This window comes from Scardinius erythrophthalmus, assembly GCF_964197995.2.
Source record: "Scardinius erythrophthalmus genome assembly, chromosome: 25".
Lineage (NCBI taxonomy): Eukaryota > Metazoa > Chordata > Actinopteri > Cypriniformes > Leuciscidae > Scardinius > Scardinius erythrophthalmus.
The window spans coordinates 32178724-32198723 of NC_138245.1; the positions used below are offsets into that span (position 1 = coordinate 32178724).

Below are 20000 nucleotides of genomic sequence, written 5' to 3' on the forward strand. Positions count from 1 at the left end.
TCGGTGCGATAAGCTCCGTCTTAGCCATATATTTCTTTGTTCTGAACCATCATTTTACTACCATTTCTAGTTGATTATACTACTACATTTTACCCAACATCTCAGATTAACCTGACATCGCTAGCTTTTGTTATTAGTACTACTAGCACAAAACGCTAGTAATTCGCTAGCCTGTTAACGCGCCACCCGTGCGCTCAGCTATTTTATTTATTTATTTTTCTCTCGCGCGTCCGCGCCTTTGAGTTCATAAAAAGCTCAGGTGAGTAAGAATCACTCAACAAACACGGTGAGTAATGTCTTGTCCTGTTATTGTCACTTGCACTTCATGTCACATGTTTAGTATAGGCTTCTCTGTCGACGATATAGGATTTATATGTGATAAATGTAAGGAGACAGTTAGGTTGACAGAGAAGATTTCAGAATTAGAAACACGCATCCAAACTTTAATTGAGGATAGTAAGAGTGCTAGTGCTTTAGATGTTTTGGATGCGCATAGAATAGTGCACACTTTACATGAGTCGGTTCTGGCTGAAGTAGAGCCCGTGCAGCCGGGCAAATGGGTGACAGTGAGGGATCGCTCTAGTCGCGGATCTAAAAACCACTCTTCCGTTCCGATTACCATAACAAATCGATTTGCCCCGCTCAGTGAAACACCCACTGAGAATGATTGTGCCCTAGTTATTGGCGATTCTATTACACGGAACGTGAAAATAGAGACACCAACCACCATAGTCACATGTTTGCCGGGAGCCAGAGCGCCTGACATCAAAGCAAATTTAAAAGTGCTGGCTAATGCTAATCGTAAATTCTCTAAGATCATTATTCATGTCGGCACTAATGATGTTCGACTCCGCCAGTCGGAGATCACCAAAATGAATATTAAAGAGGTGTGTGAACTTGCAAGTACGATGTCAAGGACTGTAATTTGCTCTGGCCCCCTTCCTGTTCGCAGGAGTGATGAGATAGTTAGTAGATTGTGTTCGCTTAACGGTTGGCTGTCTCGGTGGTGTCCGCTTAATAATATAGAATTCATAGACAATTGGAAAAGTTTTTGGGGCAAACCTGACCTGTTGAAAAGAGATGGTATTCATCCCTCCTGGGATGGTGCTGCTCTTCTCTCTAGTAATATGGCTCATAGTCTTAGAGCTCAAACATGACAATCTGGGGCTCAGGTCAGGAAGCAGACAGACTGGCTTAACCGACTGTCTGCTAGCGGCCTCTCGTCACCAAGGTCAGATAAATCCCATCACATAGAGCCTCTTTCACCTAGATATCATCATATAGAGACTGTGTCTGTTCCCCGAATTTGGAAATCCAAAAAAAGTTTAAACCCAACTAAGGTTAAAAATTTAATTGATGTTCAACAAATAAAAAACAGCTATAATACAGATGAGCAAATGCTAAAGCTTGGGTTGCTGAATATTCGATCGCTTACTTCAAAAGCACTCATTGTTAATGATATGATTTCAGATAATAACCTAGATGTGCTGTGTTTGACAGAAACCTGGCTAAAACCAAACGATTACATTACTTTAAATGAATCAACCCCGCAAGATTACTGTTATAAACATGAGCCTCGTCTGAAACGCAAAGGGGGTGGTGTTGCTGTAATTTATAGTAATAGTTTCAAAACCACTAAGAAATCAAGTTTTAAATATAATTCTTTTGAAGCATTGGTGCTTAATGTAAAAATATATAGTGTAAACGATAAATCACGTTTGAGATTTGTGCTGGCTACTGTATACAGGCCACCAGGGCACCATACAGACTTTATCAAAGAATTTGCGGACTTTCTATCAGAATTAATATTGACTGCAGATAAAGTACTAATTGTTGGTGATTTTAATATACACATCGATAATGAAAAAGATGCATTGGGATTGGCATTTAAAGACATTGTAAATTCAATTGGAGTTAGACAACACGTGTCAGGACCTACTCATCGTCGTAATCATACTCTAGATCTAATATTATCACACGGAATAGATGTGGATGCCGTTGAAATTCTGCAGCAGAGCGATGACATCTCAGATCATTATCTAGTCTCGTGTAAATTACATTTAGCCAAGGCTGCAAAGCCGACTCCGTGTTACAAATATGTTAGACCTATCACTTCTGCTACTAAAGATTGCTTTATTAATAATCTTCCTAATCAGTTTCATCATCTCAGCATCTCAGATAGCTTAGAAGAACTAGATATTACAACAGAAACGTTTAACTCTCTCTTTTCCAGCACTTTAGACACAGTTGCTCCGTTGCGCTTAAAGAAGATTAAAGAAAATAGTCCAACGCCGTGGTACAACGAGCACACTCGGGCCCTTAAGAGAGCAGCCAGAAAAATGGAGCGCAACTGGAAGAAAACAAAACTAGAGGTATTTCGCATTTCATGGAAAGAGAGCTCAATTACTTACAGAGAGGCTTTAAAAGCTGCTAGATCTGCTTATTTTTCAACCCTATTAGAAGAAAATAAACATAATCCTAGGTATTTATTTGAAACGGTGGCTAAACTAACGAAAAATAAAGCTTCAAGCACCGAAGTTTCCAAGCAACACAGCAGTAATGACTTTATGAACTTCTTCACTTATAAGATTGATAATATCAGGGACAAAATTATAACTATGCAACCGTCTACTACAGTATCGCATCAGGCAGTGCATTGTAGTCTCCCTGAGGAAAAATTTGATTCATTCGTTGCTATAGGAGAGGAAGAATTTACTAAACTCGTTAAATCATCTAAATCTACAACATGTATGTTAGACCCTATACCGACTAAGCTACTGAAAGAAATACTTCCAGAGGTCATAGATCCTCTTCTTAATATCATTAATTCGTCTTTGTCTCTAGGATACGTACCAAAAACCTTTAAGCTGGCTATGATTAAACCGCTTGTTAAAAAAACGCAACTTGATCCTTCAGAATTAGTCAATTACAGGCCGATCTCGAATCTACCTTTTCTGTCAAAGATATTAGAAAAAGCAGTATCCTCACAACTGTGTTCCTTTCTTGAAAGAAATGATATCTGCGAGGATTTCCAGTCCGGATTTAGACCGTACCATAGTACCGAAACAACTCTCGTTAGAGTCACAAATGATTTGCTCTTATCATCTGATCGTGGTTGTATCTCTCTATTAGTGTTACTCGATCTTAGTGCTGCATTTGACACCATCGACCACAACATTCTTTTAAATAGATTAGAACATTATGTTGGCATTACAGGAAATGCACTAGCATGGTTTAAATCACACTTATCTGACCGTTATCAGTTTGTAGCAGTAAATGATGAGATGTCTCATCGATCACAGGTTAAGTATGGCGTACCACAAGGCTCAGTATTAGGACCGCTGCTGTTCACTCTGTACATGCTATCCTTAGGAGATATCATTAGGAAACATGGAATTAGCTTTCACTGTTATGCTGACGATACTCAGCTCTATATTTCTTCAAAACCTAACGAAACTTATCAATTCACAAAATTAACGGAATGCATAGCGGATATAAAAAATTGGATGACTTGTAATTTCCTACTTCTAAATTCTGAAAAAACAGAGTTTCTAATTATTGGACAAAAAACTTCCTCACGTAATAATCTAGAATACTGTCTAACACTTGATGGCTGCTCTGTTAAGTCTTCGTCGTTGGTTAGGAACCTGGGTGTGCTCTTTGATACCAATCTTTCATTTGAAAGTCACGTGTCTAGTATCTGTAAAACCGCATTCTTCCATCTTAAAAATATATCTAAATTACGTCATATGCTCTCATTGACAAATGCGGAACAATTAGTTCATGCGTTCATGACCTCAAGGCTAGATTACTGTAATGCTCTACTGGGTGGTTGCCCTGCACGCTTAATAAACAAACTACAGCTGGTCCAAAACGCAGCAGCTCGAGTTCTTACCAGAACCAGGAAGTATGACCATATTAGCCCAGTTCTGTCAACACTGCATTGGCTCCCTATTAAACATCGCATAAATTTTAAAATATTGCTGATTACTTACAAAGCACTGAATGGTTTAGCTCCGCAGTGCTTGAGCGAGCTCTTAACGCATTATAGTCCGTCACGTCTATTACGATCTCAAAATTCCGGCCAGTTGATTATACCTAGAATATCAAAATCCACTGCTGGCGGTAGATCCTTTTCCTATTTAGCACCAAAACTCTGGAACAGTCTTCCTACCATTGTCCGGGAAGCAGACACACTCTGTCAGTTCAAAGCCAGATTAAAGACACATCTCTTTGACCTAGCTTTCACATAATACATTATAGACTTCTATAATTTAATGTTATGCTGCATAGATTAGGTCAGCCGGAACCGGGAACACTTCCCAAAAATCCTGATGTACTCGTTACATCATGAGAAGAATGGCATCTACGCTAATTTTAGTGTCTGTGTTTATCCCAAGGTTTTCCCGCAGCCTGCCGGATCCAGGCCGTATCCAGATCTGACGAAGGACCTTCACCTGGACCGATGGCAACGCAGTGCTGAAGTGCCAACTAGTCTCTCCCTATGGAGGATCCCACTACCACTCTACAGATAAGGCGTTGTCGGGAAAATTCGTCTCGCGGTCCTACCCCAAAGCAACAAATAAAATAAAATTCCTTATCAAAATTTATAAGGAAAGACAAGTATTTTGTTTAGGCTTGGCTTGTAGGGAATTCCAAACCTGCGTATATTCTAACGCACATAACTATAGAACCCATTCTAAATGCGCATGTGACTGCCATCAGCGTTTCTCGCAGGTTCGCGTTTAGAGTCTATGTAGAGAGAATGGTGTCGTCTTAGCGGCCCCTAGTTTAATGACAAGTGATCGTTGCGACGGAACCAAATCAATTAAAACTAAGTTTGGATGGAAATAACTTAACTCTGCTGTAAAGCCGAAACAATCTCTGTTACCTTAAATTATACGCTTATCTCTGTAAAGCTGCTTTGAGACAATCTACATTGTTAAAAGCGCTATATAAATGAAGATGACTGACTATTCTCATCACATAAAAGGTTGCAGTGATGAGCGTTGAGCAGATGACAGTCTGTTGATCGCGTGAAAAAAGATCTTATCATTGCAACGCAGTTTCTGCACTCTCACTAATGATTTCACCAATGCAAACATGAGGCATATAAATACAGTAGAGCTTCGTTGTGCAGTGTAACAGCGTCATTGATTTCATAACGAGTTTTGGAAAGTGTCCAGATAAACTCGCGCTGTGTGATTGACAGCTTGGGCGATTGGAAAGGGATTGTTCTGTGATCGCTTTCTGTATATTAATCACAGTTTAAGTAAGATTATTTTCGTCCTACTAAGAGAAACAAACGATGTGAAGAGTGATCGCTACTTCCATAGTGAATCACTACTTACCGCTTGCTGGAATATAGTTGAAATTGTCCCCTTCGTCAGTATGAAACGCTGAGAGAAGGTTATTTCCCTGCTTGATATTATCCCAGGTTAGAGAAACAGTCCGTGGTGAGATGGACAGAGCAAACTAACAACTTCGAATTAAACTTTTGCGGTATCCGATTATAGATAAACATCAACCGTCTGTTGACATTTCGCCATCAATACGCCTGTGTTCCTGTGGGCGGAGGTTAGTCAAAACACGGTTCTGGTGATGTCACTAATGCAGGAAGTAGAGGGGTGTAGTCCAATCCAGCCGTTTTTTGTAGTCAACTTCTGTTAAATAAAATATCTCGCTTGGCATTGAACTTTGAGCTTTATAATTTTACAGATATTATTTATACTCTAACAACATTACACACTAACTAAAGTTTGAAACATGGGATCACGCAGAACGGGACCTTTAAAATAAATAAATAATTGTACAATAAAAAGTCAAAATAAAATGCCTAATAAAAATGTAATCATAAAAACATGTTTTTTTTTTGCATTCATTTCTCCCATCGGGATTTTAAAAAGACTTTAAAGCTTTATAAGCCATGAACCAGATATGAGGAGAATCATAATCATAAACTTTGATTTGAAGCAAAAAAGTGTCTTAAATCAGTGAGGGAAAGAACTACAATCCCATGAGGCATTGCAAACTGCATAATCAGGTTAAAAACAATAAACAAATATAAATCTTCTCATTTAAAAATGTTGATTTTTATAAAAAAAACAATATATTTTAATTTTATTGCAAAATATGCATATATATATTCAAACATTTCCGTTTTCTGAGAACGTAGAGATCGACTAGATGACATCATTCGCTGTGCTTCATGCGAGTGGGCGGGATTTGCTAATTTCGACTCTGATTGGTGGAATGTTCTGCACAGCATCATGGGTAATGTAGTTTTTCATTGGGAATTCTGCTGTTAAACATGATTATTAAAATAATGCAGGCTGACCGATTCAACAGAAGCAAACCCCATCGATTAACAAGCTCTCAGCACGGCCGACTCTAAAGGTTTATGAGTTATCGTTAGAGATTAATATCCCAAAGGAGAAAAGAGTTAACTTCCGGAACCGACTGTTGCTTATTAAACACCAGAGATGATCTCGCTGGCTGTTCGTGCATCTCTGAACTCTGTTTTCTTTCAGTGATGAGGAAAGACCCGCTGATGGTGTGTGTGTGTGTGTGTGTGTGTGTGTACAGAGTACGGCGCTCCAGACGAGGGCGAGCTCAGAGAACAGAAACCATTTGCACTAAAAAATCAGTTATTAAGTATGAATCTGCAGAACATGAACATGAATATGAATATGAATATGAATACAGCGCATCTCGAGCGTCAGCTCCTGAACGTCTGTCACTGTCTCTGCTTTCAGCCGTAACCTTCGTGTGCCCAGAGGATTCTGGGAGAAAGCCCATCGAGAAGAAGCTGCCAGGTAAAGTGTGTGTGTGTGTGTGTGTGTGTGTGTGTGTGTGTGACACACACGTGTTGAGGGAAAGTTAGAGTTCGTGTTTTCTCTCCTGGTTTGTTTGTAACACAAAAGTTGTATTGTGAAGTGTAAACCTCTTTCACACCAGTGCAGTAATGATCCTCAGAGTGACGACTAACCCTTCAGCTTCTGTTGTTCTGGAGTGAAGGAGCAGTTTCACACTTCACTGATCTATAGCCTGTGCTCATGGGCTCAGTGGCTCACCGAGGGCCAGAACACTGATCTACAACGGGAGACATTCTGCATTCACTGATTTCATTCATTTTGAGGAATATTGAATGTTTTTGTGCAATTGAGATGCTCACATCTAGTCTAGAACTACAATAACATCATGTTCACACACACACACACACACACACACACACACACACACACACACACACACACACCTGTCTGAAGTGTATCTTTGCTGTTTCAGAGTCCATGATCGTTCAGAAGGTGAAGGGGCTTCTACACCGACAGCTCAAACTCCCTGCAGTCCAACTGAAGCTCAGCTACACCTGCGCCAAGGTCACGACCCCAACCCTACTAGCTAATGATAACCTCAGGCATCGCTAGCTAATGCTGACCTCAGGCATCGCTAGCTAATGATAAACTCAGGCATCACTAGCTAATGATAACCTCAGGCATCGCTAGCTAATGCTGACCTCAGGCATCGCTAGCTAATGATAAACTCAGGCATCGTTAGCTAATGCTAACCTCAGGCATCGCTAGCTAATGCTAACCTCAGGCATCGCTAGCTAATGCTAACCTCAGGCATCGCTAGCTAATGATGACGTCAGGCATCGCTAGCTAATGCTAACCTCAGGCATCGCTAGCTAATGCTAACCTCAGGCATCGCTAGCTAATGCTAACCTCAGGCATCGCTAGCTAATGCTAACCTCAGGCATCGCTAGCTAATGATGACGTCAGGCATCGCTAGCTAATGCTAACCTCAGGCATCGCTAGCTAATGATAACCTCAGGCATCGCTAGCTAATGCTAACCTCAGGCATCGCTAGCTAATGCTAACCTCAGGCATCGCTAGCTAATGCTAACCTCAGGCATCGCTAGCTAATGATAACCTCAGGCATCGCTAGCTAATGATAACCTCAGGCATCGCTAGCTAATGCTAACCTCAGGCATCGCTAGCTAATGCTAACCTCAGGCATCTGAAATACTGATTTGTTGTTATGTTTGTGATGTCTGTCCTGTAGTTGGCGGGTCGAGAGATCGAGATCGACAACGATCTGAAGCCGCTGCAGTTTTACTCGGTGGAGGACGGCGACAGCATCCTGGTGCGCTGGAGCTGAGGAACCACAGGGAATTCTGGGATGCTGGAGGCTTATACACTGAGATCTGAAGAGCTAAGCAGCGAAACGCCAGAAATAACCTCCGTGTGTGTGTGTGTGTGTGTGTGTTTAAATCATCACCAAACTCTATAAAGAGCCGAAACTCTGAGTCTGAGATCCGTCAGTGTCCGTGCGGATTATCCCAGTCCCTCTCCAGCAGGGGGAGCTCATCAGGAGAACACACACACACACACACACACACACGCACGTGCTTATATTCACAACCATGGCCTTTTTAATTTAATAAGTTCAGTATAGCACATTACTGTGATATATACGTTTATATCATATTTAATTTAAAAAGTACACAATTTTTTCCGTTACAGAAAGCGACTGAATCTATCAGAAGTGCTCAATTTTCATTATTCCAAAATGTCATAATTCCCAAATATTAATGCTCATATTAAAAAAAAAAATTAATAAAAGAAGTTTGTATATGTGTTTAATTTTAAATCATAGATCATGATTCACAAAATTCAACTAAACAGTCTGTCTAATACCACACTAATATTTTTTGGTAAAAAAAAAAAAAAAAACTCAGATTTTTGTACTTCAAACAAAACCCCCAGAGTCATGATATGATTGAACAGGTAAACGGCCGGCACATGCAGTGACGAGCGAGCGGAGTTCCTCTAGTGGAAGCGTGCGGCACTGCAGCCTCTCACTGAACCGCATCTCGGAGACCACAGCCTCACATCTGGAACAACTTGCTTTGATTTTCTCGCATCTTCACAGCAAAACGTGATGTTTTTTATATTTTCATGCATTTTTCAGAAATGTAACTTTTACACATTAAAAAGAGTTCAAGATTTTCCACATTTTAAGTTGGACAAATACAGCAGCCGCACACTCAAACACTGTGCAAGATCAATTTATTAGCAAGCTTTCGGTCTTGCGACCTTCTTCAGGCATACAAACAAAGTGAATGTGGCCATACACAAGGGCTCTTGCCAATCACCTCTCCTAATTGCATAATGCCAGACACCTGTGTTAACATGGCTAAGGCTACAGGGATAGGGAACATGGGAAATGTAGTTCAACATAGCCTATATCAAGTATAGCCTTAGGTACAGGGTCTACTGAAAACAAAAAAACACATAAATTACATCAAAACTTCAAATAGAAAAATACATTACAAGATAACCTTGCATCGACACAAATAGAAAGAAACCACTATTCTATGTAAATATCAGGCTATGACCATCATAAAGCATAGAAAAGTCTTTGGAAATGAAACAAAGGTTTCTAGAAAGGGGTTATTCTGCTCAGTGTGTTGAGGACGCCCATCAGGCTGCCCTGTCGAAACCAAGACAGATCTTATTGACAAAGAGTATCCAGAAAGAAAACAATTTTTCAGTAACCTGTATTACCACCTATACCCCTCAGGCTCACGTTTAAGAGTACCATCCTGAAATATCGGCACATTTTGACCTCAGACCCAGCTCTCATCCAACATTTCAAAGATCCACCCCTTTTTGTTTACAAAAGAGGGCCAAACCTACGAAACAAATTGGTTAGAGCCAATATATTACCAAGTCCCAGACAGACACTTCTAGCTCCCCTCAAACATGGAAATTACCCTTGTGGTAACTGTGCCCAGTGCCACAATACGTGGAAAACAAACACTTTCACACATCCTAGAACAGGGAACTCTTTTCCAGTAAGAGGGATTATCACATGCAACACTAAAAATGTTGTATATATGCTTAAATGCACGTGTGATATGATCTATATTGGTAAAACTATTCGCCCTCTGAAGCAAAGAATTAGCGAACACAAAAGTTCAATAAGACGAAATGATATGAATTATCCTGTTGCCCGCCACTTTAATAACCACTGGCATCCTCTATCCTCCCTCAGGTTTCAGGGAATAGAACGGGTTACTTCTCAGAGAGGGGGTGATGTTGACAGGCGACTATGTCAGAGAGAGCTGTATTGGATCTATATGTTAGAAGCTCTACAACCACTGGGTCTCAATGAGGAGTTTGATATGAGCGTGTTTCTTTAATCTCATCACTATAGACTTTTCTATGCTTTATGATGGTCATAGCCTGATATTTACATAGAATAGTGGTTTCTTTCTATTTGTGTCGATGCAAGGTTATCTTGTAATGTATTTTTCTATTTGAAGTTTTGATGTAATTTATGTGTTTTTTTGTTTTCAGTAGACCCTGTACCTAAGGCTATACTTGATATAGGCTATGTTGAACTACATTTCCCATGTTCCCTATCCCTGTAGCCTTAGCCATGTTAACACAGGTGTCTGGCATTATGCAATTAGGAGAGGTGATTGGCAAGAGCCCTTGTGTATGGCCACATTCACTTTGTTTGTATGCCTGAAGAAGGTCGCAAGACCGAAAGCTTGCTAATAAATTGATCTTGCACAGTGTTTGAGTGTGCGGCTGCTGTATTTGTCCAATTTTCATGATGATTTAGTGTAGCAGCACCTCACTACAAGACTTTATTGACGGATGAGCGGTGGCTTTTTCTATTTTTCACATTTTACGTTGGAAAATTAATTTTCAGGTCCTGCTCAAAAAGTGAATTAATGGATTATAAATACAGCACAAGTATAATTTAGTATCATATAATCCCCTAAAATTGCAAAATGGTAAATAAAAACATTATTGAACTAAAATATAATACATTCATTTCATAAAAAAAAAAATTAACATAATAATAATAAAGGGTAATTTGAGTTGCGTGTGAGGAACACCGGAGGGTGGATAAACATTAGTACAGTATTAGTGTTTGCGTTAAACCATCAGCATTCACATCCTCCAGTTATTATATATGTGTATGAACATGTAAACTTAATGTCCTGATATGAAGAGGAATAAAACACGAGGACTCAAACCTTTAGAAAACCTGTTTAATGGAACAGCTGTACACTCCCTCTGCCCTTCCCATCATGCAGTGCGGTGTGTAAACATGAGTGCGTCACATGATCGGCCCGGACACCATCACATGACCGCCGGATATTTACAGTAAACAAGAGGAAAAACTTTCTTTGGCATTTTTAAAAATCATCAAGATTAAAATACAATTGTAAATAATATTTCAGCTAATCAGAATGATTGCATATAATATCCATCCCAGAATGCACCTCTCCTCACACAGTATATCCCAGCATCCCGAGAGCCGGAGAAAAACTACAATAAAATCTATAATTCAGATTCACGTTTTCAAGTGAGCCCCTAACCCTAACCCTAACCCTAACCCTAACCCTAACCCTAACCACAGTTCTAATATCTCCAGTTTGATCAAAGGATCATTCGTTTAAATGTAAAGTTTACATTTGATCATCATTAAATTAAACACGTATAATGTAAATATCAGCATTATAATACTAATAATACCAACAACCAATGATTATTTTTGTTATATAACTGATATGAGTGTTAATAATATACGTATTTACTAGTTTCACGATGAAGTAAAAAATTTAAATACATAAAACACAGTGAAATCTTTACGATTCGCTCCATTATTGAACAAAACACTCGTACAGTATTTATTAATCTCAGTTAATGTTGATTTTAACGTTTACTAATGCATTATTAAAATCAAAAGTTGAACCTGTTAATAATATTTAATGGACTAACAATGTGCTGTTATTAAAGAACACGACCAAAGATGAATAAATACGGTATTGCTCGTTGTTAGTTATCTTATTGTACAGTATGAGTGTGCAGAAGATCTGGAGAAATATGAATCCTGATATCATCAGACTGATCTGACGTGCGATACGAATATATTCCGGACTCTGGCGTCGGGAGAGTCGGCCCGGATCCGGCAAACCTCCGTCAGTTCCGGCCTGCGAACAACGACAGTCATGTGATCAGACCACAGTCACGTGACCCAACAGTCCTGATGTCATCAGGCTCTTATCATGAGAACAATCTGAGCTCAGACCTGCAGGGCATTGTGGGTAAGTGACGGCGATGCCGTATGTGCGTGAGCGTCTCTGAGGAAGAAACTCCTCCACCTCCATCCCATCATGACGCTCCATAGCAACCACCGCTTCCCTAGCGACAAAACATCAGCACACTTAATCACAATCAGAAGTACTCAAATACTTCACATTTATTACAGTAAAACTCATGTGTGACCCTCTGGTGCTCTCCGGGCACTTTTACTTATTTTTTTTTCATCGGAATGATATGAAACTTGGTAAAGGTTTTGGCACTTGCTGTGAGAACACAGAAAAAAACTCATGGACATGATCTGAACAGGTTTAATGGTCCTGAAACAATAGTCCCACTTGAGCTCCTCGCGGTCAGACTGACGCATTGGAAATGAGTGAGACGAGCTCCTCTAGTGGAAGCGTTTGGTACTGCAGCCGAACACACTCTCACTGAAAGATCCTTTACTGAGATATCAAGATCAAATCTGGAACACAACCTGTTTAGATTTATGACTGATTTTCTCAGTTTTCAAGTAACACATGTTTTTGAAAATATATATTTCATATAAAAATTGAAAATAGTATTTTTGCAAATTTTTCATAACAATAAACAAAATTCTGTAACTTTTTTTACTTTCACTTTTTAAACTTCTCTTCAGCAATAATCTGCCAAGTGTCGTCTTTAAGAGATCAAACTGCAGTCTGTCGCTCTAAAGCGTTCAAGATTTACCAGTTTAAGCTGGACATTAAGGCCTGGTTTACAAACAGGGCTTAGATTAAGCCAGGATTAGACCTTAGTTCAATTAGGACATTTAAGTAGCTTTTATAAACATGCCTTAGAAAAAAACATTACTATGTGCATCTTGAGACAAAACAATGGCAATGACATATTTTAAGATATGCCAGTACAAGTTGCTTTTAGTTAAAACAGCTCAAACATGCACTTTAATCTGGGACTAGGCTTAAGCCTCATCTGTGAAACCAGGGGTAAATGTTCAGGTCTAAAAAGTGAATAAATGGATTATAAATACAGCAAAAATATAATTTAGTACCATAGAATACCCCTAAAAATTAAAAATATTAAATAAAAAACATTATCAAACTAATATATAGAACATTTATTTCATTGAAATAAAATGAAAATGTTGGTAAAATAAAAAGAGCACAGAGGCTAACGGTTGTCATATAGTACATATATAACGGTTGATTCAGTGAACTCTCAGTGATTCGTTTGAGTGTTTTTGAGCGATTCATGAAAAGAACTGGTTCATAGGAGTCGTTTGTGAGTGAGTGAACCTTCTCCAGTCGGTGTAGTAAAGCTTTGTGCCGTAGGACACCATGGCGAACGGATACTGAATCCCTTCGGTCAGTTTCTTCCGGAGACCAGAGACCGGGTCCACACACTCCACTCGACGAGTGCCTGAAACACACACACACACACACACACACACACACGATTCAACGATTCATCTGAGAAACACAGCTGTAATAACACTGGATTCACAATCTGATGCTGAGCTGCGGATCAAATACAACACGTGCTCATTTTAAAATGAAAACAATCAATATAAGACACTTACTAAAAACATAATTCAATCATAAAAATGGCAAACAAAAATAAATAAATAAATAAATAAATAATAGAAAAAACAATCAAAATAAGCCACTCACTAAAAAATAATTAAAATCATAAAAATGTAAAAAAAAAAAAAATTATCTAATATTTATTTAGTAATAAAAAAACTAAATAAAACTTTTACTAAAAAGTAATTCTTTTTTTAATAAATCATTCAAAGAAAAACGATAAAAGTAAGCCACTTAGTAAAATGAATAAAAAAAAGTAAAATTCAAATTTTACAATTTTACAATATAAAGTAAAAATAAAACGCCTACATTTTTTTATCATAAAATGTAAAAAAAAAAGTAATTTAAAAAAACATACAATCAAAATAAAACTTTTAATTAAAAGATTAAATGTTAAAACAAAAACGATAAAACTAATCCGCTTAGTAAAAATGACTAAAATCATGAAAAAGTCAAAATTGAAAAAGAATCATTTTAAGATCTGTCCTAAACCTCCGGAGCAGAGTTAGTCTGGAGAAGGAGTCTGACCTGCATCGGCCCAGCAGAGCTGCCGGGTCCGGGGGTCAAAGGTCAGTCCGTTGGGCAGCGAGAGCCCGTCCTGCACCAGAACCGTTCTGCCGGACCCGTCCACACTGGAGCGCTCGATCTTCGGCCCGTCCCGGTCCCAGTCGGCCCAGTACAGGTGTCTGCAGGACGGGCAGAGTCAGCGCGAGTTCATCACACACACACACACACACACACACACCTGTGAGCTCACACGCACCCGTGGGCGGGGTCAGCGATGATTGGCCGAGGGTTGATGAGGTCACTGTCGAAGAGCACGCGGCGCTGACTGCCGTCTAACCGGGACGCCTCGATGCGGTCCAGAACCGAGTCGGTCCAGAACATGCTTCTGGACATGTGATCGATGGCGATTCCTTCAGGACTGCCCAGATCTGCTCACACACACACACACACACACACACACACACACACACACACACGATAATCATAAACATCTCAGCGACATCATATCAGACAAACATCAGCGCAGTCATATCTGTTCGGCGAGCGCAGGCTTCCCGTGACGAGATCAAATATGACTGAAAATTCATGAAATCATGAAAAAGAAAATGAATGAATCATCATGAAATAAAAACAAATTTACATATTAAATTAAATGTATTATAAAAATAAATATTTTTTTAAATTAAAATAAAACACCCACAATTTTTTTTTAAACTGTATAATTAAAATAAATCTTAAAAAAAAAAATCTAAATAAAACACTTTTAAAAAGGAATTAAATCATAATAATGCACATTTAAAGTATATAATTAAATTATATATATTTTAAATAAAAAATCTAAATAAAACACTTACTAAAAATTATTCAAATGTAAAAATTAAAAATAAAACAAAAAAATTATTAAATCCAGTTAAAATGTAATTTAAAAAATAAAAATAAAACATTCTAATTTTTATTTATTTATAAATAAAAATAAAACTCTTGCTAAAAAATGATTACAATAAAATTATAATTAAAATAAATATTTTTAAAAACTCTAAATAAAACACAAAAAAAATATTCAATCATAATAATGCAGTTAAAATGTCATTTTTAAAATAAAATCTAAATAAAACACTTACTAAAAATTATACAAATCAAAAATGTATAAATAAATATTTTTTAAGAATCTAAATAAAACACTTGCTAAAAAATATCACAATAAAAAATTATAAATAAAATAAGTAATTTAATAAAAAATCTAAATAAAACAAATAAATGTGTTAAAACATAAAGATGTACAGTTAAAATATTAATAAAAACGAATAAAACATAAATAAATAAAATAAAAGCAGATAAAATGCTTAGTAAAAAAAGATGAAATATTTTCTTTGTTTGGCTGCATGTTAACTGTGAACATTCAAATGAAATGTGTAGTTGAATTATTGAAATATTAACTTGGAATCTCAGGGGGACAGACAGGGGCTGTCAGATCATGTGACATGAGGACTGTAAAGCACCTCTGCTGATGATGACGCTGGTCTGGCCGCCCTTCATCTCGGCTCGACTGATGGACGGTTGAGTGATGTCAGACCAGTAGATCATCTGATCCACGCAGTCGAACGCCACAGCGATCACCACTCTGCCCTGAACACACACACACACACACACACACACACACACACACACACACACAATCATGAACGTCAGAATCATCATTTATAACTGAACACCATGCCGGTTCCTAAAGCTCTTCATGGTGAAAAATGGGTTAAAATGGAGCAAAATATGAAGAGAAGAATAAACAAGTTCATAAAAGTAATGAAAAAATAAAGAAAAAAGAAAACAAACAGGCGGGCGTTCCAGATGCAGAATCCACACACTCGACACGATCATCTGGTGTTTATGAGTTTCTGCGGTCGGAAAGTGTCGTTCTGACCTCTGACCTCTGACCCTACCACAATACACTTCACTCGCTTCCTAATATCTGAGCGTTTTTAAATCAAGAAACATTTCCTGGAGGAGAAACATTACTGTATATTAGGATATGAAGGGCCAGATTGACTAACAAGCCTCTATTGTCATGAAACACTCGTCAGATTTGTCAGTCCTGCGGCGAGAAATGACGGACTGGAGCGACACACGGATCATTCTGTAGGAGTTTCCCTGTCAGATTCCCGTGAGAGGAGTAAATCATGCCGTGAGGATTACTCAAGAGTGCGGTCAGTTCGCTGGAATCTACACCACTATTTACCGCCCAAAAACTGTTTTCAGACAATGTTTTGTTTGTGCTGAAAACAAAAACAAATATCTGTGAATGGAGTCAGAAAAATAATCCCGCTTTCCCTTAGAATTAAGATAATTTTCTGACTTCATTGTCAGATATTATATATATATATATACAGTTGAAATCGAAATGATTCAACCCCCACTGCATATCAGGTTTATTGGCAAAATACACAGACTTTCAGCTGTTAGCGATGAACAAATCAAACAGAAGTGATTAAAACAGCTCAACACAACACATGCTTCAAGTGGTTTCCCCAAATTTAACTAAAAATGCAACTTTTAATGACTTTTTGAGTTTCAGAATTATTCCCCCCGATATAATCCCTCAGAACAGCCCAGATCTGCAGAACAGGGGTCCCTGAACTGGAGGCGTTGCTCATGAGGAACGGGCTCAGATCCCTCAGACACAGAAGCTGAGTCTGGCTCTACATCTCGCTTCAGAAGCTCAGAACAGCAAACGTGTGCTCTACTCAGTGCTAAAGATGCTTGCCATGAAGGGGGGGATCATTCTGAAACTGCAGAAGTCAATAAAAGTTGCATTTTCAGTTGAATTTGGGGAAACCACTAGAAGCATTTGTTGTGTTGAGCTATTTCAATCACTTCTGTTTGATTTGTTCACTGCTAACAGCTGAACGTCTGTGTATTTTGCCAATAAACCTGATTTGCAGTGGGGGTTGAATAATTTTGTTAACTGTATATATAATATCTTCAGTAATTTTGCTTCTCCAGTAAATGCATCTTGATTTAAGAAGGTTTAGATGTTTGAGCTGGAAAACTAGATTTCTGTCTGTCAAAGGTTTTGCATGTAAAATAATCTGTGCATCTTTATTTTCAGTAATCTGCTCTGATACTGTGAGTGTGTGTGTGTGTGTGTGTGTGTGTGTGTGTGTGTGTGTGTGTGTGTGTGTGTGTGTGTGTGTGTGTGTGTGTGTGTGTGAGTGTGTATGACTCACGGGCACGTGCAGCAGCGTTCGGGCCTCGGCTCTGCTCATGTGACCGCCGTCCAATGGGAGGAGCTCGATCCGGCCGCTCTGGGCGAATAAGATGTTTGCTCCGGGAGTAAGAGGGATGATGTCAGACCTGGGGGTGGGGCCAATGAGGGGCGGAGCCACATTGTGTTCGATGCCTATGGGAAGAGGGAGGGGCTTAAATACGTGGGTCTTTACCAGGCTGCACCTCCTCGTCTCTCTCTCTTCAATCCAACACTGAAGAGACTTAAACTGCAGTTCATCCACTGGCCACTAGACTACACTACGGGTGACGTCACACACACTACGAACATATTTATTTCCAGTCTATGGTCTTTACAGTACGGGTTAAACTGAACCAAAGTGAATTCAATCTCAGTGATTAAGTTCAGATTATGCAGTGATGTGTGTGTTCTGGGCTCTTACACATGGGTGTGTGGCCCGGTTGTGTTCTGGATCCGCGGATCTCCTGCCCGTACGGGTCCACACACCAGCACTGGCCGAGGCTGGCGTGGCACTGGAGTGGGTCGTAGGCCCCGGACCCGTCGCAGGAGGGCACGTACTGACCCGGCTGACCCGTGGATGAAGAGTCCGACTCCAGCACTGCTGCTCGGTGCCGCTCACACACCGTCAGCTCACCGTCTGCAACACACACACACACACACACACTGCTCTCTCTGATCATGTGACACACTGCAGCATTTCCCTGTTCTGTGCGAGACGCGGACGGTTCTGCCTGTCTGGGTTTTGGGGCCCGGGGCCTTTAGGAGGTGGATCTGGGGACATCTGGTCCAGATGATGCATGTGATCGGCGTAAACACTCACACATGTGGCTCTGAGAACAGGAAGCGGTTTCATTTGTTGTTACTTTAAAGGCAAACTGAAATCCAAATGGACTCTTAATATATGTTTCTCGTCTTATAGTTAATGATTCATTAATTTTGTTTATTAATTATATGCATTTATTATTTTTTAATTGTAATATTTATTTTAATACAAAAAATACAATACATTTTTTATCTTATGCATATAGAAGAGGATTGGGGCTAAGCAATAACAAAAAAATAAAAACCATTTAGAGATTTAAGTCATTATAATGCAAGACAAAACTCATTAAATTTCGAGAATAAAGTCGTTGTGTTTTGAGAAAAAATTTGTTAAATTTCGAGAAAAAAGTCTAAATAAAATGTTGAGAATAAAGTCATTAAATTTCGAGAATAAAGTCGTGTTTTGAGAAAAAACTCATTACCGTAAATTTCGAGAATAAAGTTGTGTTTTGAGAAAAGCTGGTTAAATTTCGAGAGAAAAAGTTTAAATAAAATGTTGAGAATAAACTCATTAAATTTCGAGACTAAAGTCGTGTTTTGAGAAAAAAACTCATTAAATATCGAGAATAAAGTCGAAATAAAATGTTGAGAATAAACATTAAATTTCGAGAATAAAGTCGAAATAATGTTGAGAAAAAACTCATTAAATTTCGAGAATAAAGTCGTGTTTTGAGAATAAACTCGTTAAATTTCGAGAATAAAGTCGAAATAATGTTGAGAATAAACTCATTAAATTTCGAGAATAAAGTTGTGTTTTGAGAAAAAAATGGTTAAATTTCGAGAATAAAGTTGTTTTGAGAAAAAAATGGTTAAATTTCGAGAAAAAAAGTTTAAATAAAATGTTGAGAATAAACTCATTAAATTTCGACTAAAGTCGTGTGTTGAGAATAAACTCATTAAATTTCAAGAATAAAGTCGTGTTTTGAGAAAAAACTCGCTAAATTTTGAGAAAAAAATTGAAATAAAAAGTTGAGAATAAACTCATTAAATTTCAATAAAGTCGTGTTTTGAGAAAAAAATTATTAAATTTCAAGAATAAAGTTGTGTTTTGAGAAAAAAATAATTAAATTTCGAGAATAAAGTCGTGTTTTGAGAAAAAAATTATTAAATTTCAAGAATAAAGTCGTGTTTTGAGAAAAAAATGGTTAAATTTCGAGAAAAAAAGTTGAAATAAAATGTTGAGAATAAACTCATTAAATTTCGAGAATAAAGTTGAGAAAATGTTGAGAAAAAAAGTTGAAATAAATTGTTGAGAATAAACTCATTAAATTTCGAGAATAAAGTTGTGTTTTGAGAAAAAAACTGGTTAAATTTCGAGAAAAAAAGTTGAAATAAAATGTTGAGAATAAACATTAAATTTCAAGAATAAAGTCGTGTTTTGAGAAAAAAACTGGTTAAATTTCGAGAAAAAAAGTTGAAAAAATGTTGAGAATAAACTCATTAAATTTCAAGAATAAAGTTGTGTTTTGAGAAAAAACTGGTTGAGAATAAACTCGCTAAATTTCGAGAAAAAAATTTGAAATAAAATGTTGAGAATAAACTCATTAAATTTTGAAAATAAAGTCGTGTTTTGAGAAAAAACTTGTTAAATTTCAAGAGAAAAAAAATCAAAATAAAATGTTGAGAATAAACATTAAATTTCAAGAATAAAGTCGTGTTTTGAGAAAAAACTTGTTTCAGGCCGACTCTATTTCCACAGCAGAATTTGTTGTACTGCATTTAATTCATGCCAAATTATTT

The 20000-nt window shown here is 37.9% G+C and overlaps 2 protein-coding genes across 3 annotated transcripts in view; one reads left to right on the forward strand and one right to left on the reverse strand.

Annotated features, from left to right (window-relative positions):
* tbce (tubulin folding cofactor E) overlaps positions 1 to 8718 on the forward strand; it is a 23006-nt gene extending 14288 nt beyond the window's left edge. Inside the window, exons 14-17 of the mRNA XM_081358504.1 lie at positions 6586 to 6654; positions 6756 to 6815; positions 7288 to 7379; positions 8065 to 8718. Of these exons, the coding sequence (XP_081214630.1) occupies positions 6586 to 6654; positions 6756 to 6815; positions 7288 to 7379; positions 8065 to 8160 (317 nt within the window). The 3' untranslated portion in view covers positions 8161 to 8718. The remainder of the gene's footprint in view (positions 1 to 6585; positions 6655 to 6755; positions 6816 to 7287; positions 7380 to 8064) is intronic.
* Positions 8719 to 9149: 431 nt separating this feature from the next.
* The window catches only part of LOC308685572 (nidogen-1-like), a 43599-nt gene continuing 32748 nt past the window's right edge, over positions 9150 to 20000 (reverse strand). For both annotated transcript variants that reach the window (XM_081357441.1, XM_081357440.1), the window contains exons 13-20: positions 17860 to 18075; positions 17419 to 17591; positions 15697 to 15823; positions 14454 to 14625; positions 14219 to 14376; positions 13403 to 13526; positions 12115 to 12227; positions 9150 to 12016 (exon numbers count right to left, since the gene is read on the reverse strand). In XM_081357441.1, coding sequence (XP_081213567.1) covers positions 12006 to 12016; positions 12115 to 12227; positions 13403 to 13526; positions 14219 to 14376; positions 14454 to 14625; positions 15697 to 15823; positions 17419 to 17591; positions 17860 to 18075 — 1094 coding nt within the window. In that variant the 3' untranslated portion in view covers positions 9150 to 12005. The remainder of the gene's footprint in view (positions 12017 to 12114; positions 12228 to 13402; positions 13527 to 14218; positions 14377 to 14453; positions 14626 to 15696; positions 15824 to 17418; positions 17592 to 17859; positions 18076 to 20000) is intronic.